The sequence below is a fragment of the Populus trichocarpa genome, chromosome 12 (assembly GCF_000002775.5).
Source record: "Populus trichocarpa isolate Nisqually-1 chromosome 12, P.trichocarpa_v4.1, whole genome shotgun sequence".
Classification (NCBI taxonomy): Eukaryota; Viridiplantae; Streptophyta; class Magnoliopsida; order Malpighiales; family Salicaceae; genus Populus; species Populus trichocarpa.
In genome coordinates this window covers 10,987,979-10,994,952 of record NC_037296.2, presented here as the reverse complement: position 1 = coordinate 10,994,952, position 6,974 = coordinate 10,987,979, and the positions used below count along the sequence as shown (strand labels likewise).

The 6,974-nt window shown below is 36.7% G+C and overlaps 1 protein-coding gene across 1 annotated transcript; it reads left to right on the top strand.

The window, feature by feature from the left end:
- Positions 1–210: 210 nt before the first annotated feature.
- Positions 211–1,529, top strand: LOC127904071 (uncharacterized). The gene is made up of 3 exons (XM_052445822.1): positions 211–832; positions 942–1,209; positions 1,307–1,529. The coding sequence occupies exons 1-3, from the start codon at positions 211–213 to the stop codon at positions 1,527–1,529; spliced, it is 1,113 nt and encodes a 370-aa protein (XP_052301782.1).
- The last annotated feature ends 5,445 nt before the right edge of the window (positions 1,530–6,974 follow it).

The following is a 6,974-nucleotide window of genomic DNA, read 5'->3' as shown; positions in this document are numbered from 1 at the left end:
TAATTATAGTTAGTTTCCTTAGAGTTCTGCTGAATTGTAGCTATGATAGCTTAATTGTAGGAAGTGATAGACTTGTAGAAAACAGTTAGCAAGTTGCATATATTTGCAGTCTGACATTAATGAAAATCAATCTAGCAAATTTTCTCTTTTATTCACTTTTTTAATGATCCTATTCTTGCTTGGGTCTGGTCTTCTATTTCTTCTGTTCAAATGGGTCAAGTTAAGGATCGTGTTGATGCCGCCAATCAACTTGCTTCGTTAGTGCGTGATAATGATAGGAATAAGAAGATGATTGTTGAAGAAGGTGAGATTTTTCCTTTGTTGAAGTTGCTTAAGGAAGGTGCTTCTGTAGAGGCACGAATTGCTGCTGCCATTGCACTTTTTAATATTGCTAATGATAAACATAGAGTCAGGTTGATTATTGACGCGCTTAGGACTTCGATGATTGTTGGGGTTTTAGAGGATTCACCAATGAAGGTTCAGATTTCGGTGGCCAATTTTGTGGCGAGAATGGCAGATTTGGACGATAATGGACAGGAGGAGTTTATGAGATTGAATGTGACAAGACCATTGATGTCTTTGTTGTCTAATCATTTGGATTTGGAAGTAGTGAATGATAATCCTGTTAAAACTAGTATTCCCTCACTTGTCGAAATGAACAAACAATTAGCTTATAAGAATATTAAGGCTAATTATAATTCGGACAGTAGTAGCCATGGTGGTTCACATAATAAGAAGGAGAGGGAAATGGAGACACCAGAGGTGCAGCTTAAGGTTAAGGTTAAGGTTAAGGTTAGTTGTGCTGAGGCATTATGGAAACTGTCAAAAGGGAGTTTGTCTAATAGTAGAAAGATTACGGAGATGAAAGGCTTGCTTTGTTTGGCAAAGATTGTTGAGAGGGAAAAGGGGGATGCAGTTTAATTGTCTGATGACCATTACAGAGATCACGGCGGTGGCAGAGTCCAATGCTGATATTAGACATGCAGCTTTTAAGCCTAATTTACCTGGTGCAAAGGTGGTTTTGGATAAGCTTTTAAGAGTGATTCAAGAAGAAAGTGATCCAAAGTTGCAGATTCCTGCTATTAGGTCTATTGGTTGCTTGGCTCGAACATTTCCTACAAGGGAGACTCGAATAATGAGGCCTTTGGTTTCTCATCTTGGTAATAGGAATGCGGATATCGCTACAGAAGCTGCAATGGCCTTGGGGAAGTTCGCATGTCCAGAAAATTTCAATTGTTCAGAGCATTCAAAAGCAATTATAGAATTGGATGGGTTCCCCCTTTAATGAAATTACTACGGTCTGGAGATCAGCTCAACTACAGGGACTTGTATTATTATGCTACCTTGCATTGAATGCTGGGAACAATAAGGCTCTTGAGCAAGCACGCGCTTTGAATGCTCTTGAGGGGACTGCTCGATCTGTTTTAGCTCAACATCCTGATTTGAAGGATTTGATTGCCAAGGCCATACACCTCCTCATTCTTTATCATGCTGGAGCTACTCTCAATAGACAGTCTCTGGCATCATGATTACCACCGTTGCCAAAACAACTCATCCTTGTGAGTGTTGTAATATACATTAGACTAGATTCTTATAGTCATTTGATGAAAACTAAGTTGATTAGGACATGATTGTTGAGCTAGATTCAGTGCATGCTTGAGAAATGTATCAGCTTTCAGTTCCACCTAATTGAACTAGGTTTTCTAGCTTTACTATTAATTATTGTCAAGTTTTTTGTTTGTTCTGCAGTTTATACATTTATATTCAACCTTGCTTTACAGCTCTGAAGATACCCCTGCATCAGGGTTGGTTTGGTTTACAGCTTGCAATTTAATAAGCTTGTAGTAAGCAACCTTCGACTGAATTTCTCCAGAATTGTGGTTTCCATATTCTTAAAAATTTATACCTTGATGTTTATTTCTTTCTTCAAGACATGATCACAACATGAACTTAGTGATTTTTACTTCTGTAGTTTCCGCCTCTGTTTGAGATTGCTGTTGGATTATTATTCCACCATGGTAACCACTTGCAGCAATCCAAACACTTCACGAGGATGTATATGTCAATATACTCAAAAACCGAGAATCAAGAGAGTTTTTGAAAAACCTTCTAGCCGTTTCTCTTTTGCTGTCTTTTTATTCCCCCTCTGTTGCCCTGTTGCCTTATACATCAAATAGAATGTTTTGCTATATAAGGAGTCTAACTAATTCCTTAAAATTGGTAAGATAATCTTTATAGCTAATATTAAAGAGTTCTACAATTGTATAAATTCCTAGGATTATATATGGTAACATCGCCTTTCAAATTAATCAATCAATCAGTAGCAATTTGCCAATAAAAAATTGTTGCCGCTGTCAAGGCATAGCTTTGGTGACATCAGCTACTTGGAAATCAGAAGATATGTGTGGAAGAGATATCACCCAATTTTCCAAGGTGTTGCCAATAGAATGACAATCAACCTCAATATGTTTGGTACGTTCATGGAAAACGGGATTGGTGGCAATCTGAATAGCACTTGTGTAATCAGCATGAAGTGGGGTAGAAGTGGTCTAAGAAAACCCAAGCTCCTTAAGAAGACTGCACAGCCATACAATTTCAGAACAAGCAGCAGACAAAGCACGATACTCGGCCTTAGTAGAGGATTTAGAAACATGATCTTGTTTCTTACATTTCCAAGAAATTAAGGCCACCAACCCGTAGTAGATCGACGTGCATCCGGACACCCAGCTTAATTAGCATCATTATAGGTAACAAGTTGAAGAGAGGAGTTGGCAGGAAAGAACAATCCACGAGCAGGTGAACCTCGAAGATATTGGATGATGCGTCAAACTGCAGCAAGATAGAGATGCCGAGAAGAAGACATAAACTGACTAACCTGATGAACAACATAGGATATATCAGGTCGAGTAGTGGTCAAGTAGATAAGACTTCCAATCAGGCTCCTATAGAGAGTATGATCTTCTAGCAGGCCCCCTTCATCTTTTCTATATTTGACATTTACTTCCATAAGAGTATCAACAAAAGAAGTGTCCTCTAAACCAGCCACAATAATAAGATATTGAATATATTTATGCTGGTTCATGAAAAAACCAAGAGGTCGATGATGAACTCCTAATGCTAAGAAGTATGTGAGCTGACCAAGATCTTTCATATGTAAAGTTCTATGTAATTACTGTTAAAGCTCAGTAATCAAACCACAGTCAATGCTAGTAATGATAACATCATCCATATAAACCAAGAGAAGGTCTATGTCCGACGCAGATGTGTGGAAGAAGAGAGAAGGATTATACTGACTTTGTGTAAAACTAAAAGAAAGAAGTGTACTGCGAAACTCTCAAACCAAGCCCATCATCAACAACACTGATAAACAAAGAACTGCCATCAGCGGTATTAATTTTCAGATTTCCATCATAATTTCTAATATTGGAAAGAGGAACAATAGTATTGGTCATATGGATAAAGGCACTAAAGTCCAAATACCATGGCTTAGAAGGAAACTTATGATTACTTGAGAACCCAAAAGCAGAAAGAGCAGAAATGATAATTTATTATACCATTTCAGGAGTGAGTGTGTATTCTGTTTTGCTATAGGAACAACAGACGAGGCAGCATGCAATACAGCAGAACTAGAGGCACCAATGAAGGCATGATAAATAGTTCCCTGCTTCCTTTCAGGTTGAATGGGACAAACAGAGATGATATGACCATGTTTCTTGTAGTAGTTGCAGAACTTCTTAGGGCAATCCTGAGCAATATGACCAAAAGCTTTACAACTAAAGCATTAGACAATATGCATATCTTTACCCTTATTTCTCCTCTATGTTGCATAAGCCACAAAAACAGGTGCACTAACATTTTCCCTATGTTCCATAGCAGCTTGAGTTACAATACGTTGCTCCTCACAAAGAAGTTCACTCAAACAGGCATCCAGAGATGGTACAGGATGACAATTCATCATATTAGAATGTATAATTTCAAAATCAGAACAGAGCTTTATCAAGAATTGATCTCTCTTGCTTGTTTCATGCACTACTTGAACAGCAGAAAGAGCTGCAGCTGGAACATTAGCATAAACAATATCTGAATAATTAGCCCAAAGATTTTGTAAACTAGAAAAGTATTCCTCAATGAAGAGACTTCCCTGCGTGAAGTTAGTTATCTCATACTACAATTGAAAACGTCGAGTTGTGTTGTCTTGATTGTAAACCTTATTTAGATAATTCCACATAGTAGTAACAATTTTATAAGGCCTTAGATTGGGAACAAAGTGAGGTTTTACTAAGCTAAGGATCCAGGTCATAACCCGAGCATCCATGATTTCCCATCTAGACAAAGCATCAACATTTGTAGGTGCAGGATTACTCCTATTAATATGACCCCTACAATTCTATTTCTTTGATGAATAATTGAAATTGAAACTCCTAAGCAGAATAATTGTTTCTCATTAACATGGACATGGAAGGAGTCTAGCTAATCAAAAGACATGATAAAGCTGAAAAGGAGAAAAAATCCAATAGAAGATTGCACACTAGAAACTCAAAACAGATTGCCAAGAAGCAAACCCAAACCAAGAATCAGATCTGAATCTACCGAGAATTAAATCCAAGCCAAGAACAAAATAGGAGTTGTTAAGGATGAAAATCAAACCAGGGATAACACAAAATCAGGGAAGTTAGGATATAAAAGCCGCTCCTTCTCTCTTACCTGCACAATCTCCACCGGCAGTAATCGAAGATGAGTAAGACAACAGATGTAGTAGCAAGAACCAGAGGGAAGTCAGGACAGAAGCAAGCAAGCAAGGATTTAGAATTAGCTCTAATACCATGACAATATACTCAGAAATCGAGAATACTAAGAGAGTTTTTGAAAAACCTTCCTGCCGTTTCTCTTTTGCTGTCTTTTTATTCCCTCTTTGTTGCCCTATACATAGAAGGTTTTGCTATACAAGAAGTCTAAATGATTCCTCAAAATCAGTATTATAAATTCCTAAGATTATATATGGTAACAGGTATGGTCTCTGATCCTTTACTTTTCCATTTGAATAGATTCAGTTCGGAGTAGTGGCTTACCATGTTTTTTAAAGTTTTAGCCTATTTGATTATTGATTGGTGATCAGGCTTAAATGAATGGACTTGTATTTTTATGCTACTTGGTAATAAAATTTGGGAAGAGTAAGGCTCTTGAGCAAGTGTGGACTTTGAATGCTCTTGAGGGGACAACATCTTCTGTAGCTGAATAAACACGATCACCTTTCTCCTTGTTTTGTTTAAGCTCATCCCATAGACAGCCGTTTGCAACAAAATGAATGCCATTGATTTTACAGCAAAAAAAATTCATCCTTGGAAGTGTTGTTGTGATGTATGTTAAATGAAATTCATAATTGTAAACAAAAGATGACTTTGTTGGTTAGGAGATGGTTGTTCAACAAGGTTGATTGTAATAGAAACAAGTTGCTCATAATTTAACTTGTAATGTTGAAGAACCACTGTGTATCTGTTTCTTCTCTGCTTTGTGCTTGTATTGTCCTTTCCTCACAGCAAACCACTTTGTCTTGCATCTATGAAGATGCTCCTTCTGTAAGATTGCTTTTGGTTTATATCCTGCAATCTTTAGCTATAGATTTTGCTCAGAGTTGTAATTTACCACAACTTGATCTATATGATTATTTTTTACCCAAAAAATCATCATATCTTGAATATTCTGTGATTGCAATATTACTGGCAATAATACATATTCTAATAGCTGATTATGTTGGTAAATGACTATATGGTCTTCATTCTTGTTGAGATACATGTAGCTTTCCTTTCCAACCAGTTATAGAAATATAACCTGTTAATTTGTGTCTTGGTAACTGTAGAGGGAGAGAGATTATATCTTGTACTTTTATGGGTTCAAACAAGTCTTTGCAAGGAAGATCAGAAAATGTCAATTTTAGCTGAAATTCACGTGGTTATCCTTGCATTTTGCTCCACGGTTGTAGCAAATGAAGAGAGCACGATTTATAATAATCGAAGGTGCTGATGGATCTAGCCAAAAACCTACAGAAACTTACCTGAACCATGATGGAAAATCTAGCATGAGTTTTTTCATTGTTTACTCGAGAAAAAAATTGAAAAAAAGAAAGGTAGGCTCAACTCAAAGGCGCAATCAGCTTTGTGGGCTTGGATTAGTTTCTTGGTAATGTTTGTTATGAGAAGGCTTACTTAACTCTTTTCCTTGGGAATTCAGCACCAAGCTAATTAATGTATATCGAGCATCATCCTCCCTTTCTTCGAATCAATGAAACCCTTTATGTACAGTAGAAGATATCCCTAAGCATCTAGTTATCTTACAACAGGAAGTTGGTTAAATTCAATTATGAAGAGGTGAAAGTATATATTTAATTCTGCAGCAACATTTTTATTCCTTTTCTTGTAAGGTTCCAGACCAGATTTTATTGTCAGATCTTCTAACATGCATGCTTGAATTGCTGGTAGGAGGGACCATTGGTGGTGGTTTTGAAACACTAAGAGGATATAAAATAATATGTTTTATTTCATAAACAACAAGCGTATATAAAATTGCAGACTCTCACCCTCTCTTTCTCTCTAGTGTTTCTTTCTTGTATTTCTCACACTCAATAACATAAACTTAGCTATTTATTTATACACAGAATAAAAGCATGAAAAATCACAGTTTCATGTGTGAAAGATAATGATAGATGGTAATATGAAAGCGGTAGGTGGCTGTCGGTCAATGGTAAGTGTCTGTCATATTTAACCTTCTGGATTGAGTTTACTACAACAAATTTCCTCTTTAAACTCAATCGAGGGATGTCATTCCAAGCATGAACTTTTATCAGATAAATGCCTCTCCCTTTAATGGCTTCGTAAAGATATTTGTAACTTGATTATTTGTTTTGTAAGATATCAGTTCAACTTCTTTGTTCTTCACATGCTCTCGGATAAAGTGATGACGTGTATCGATGTATTTAC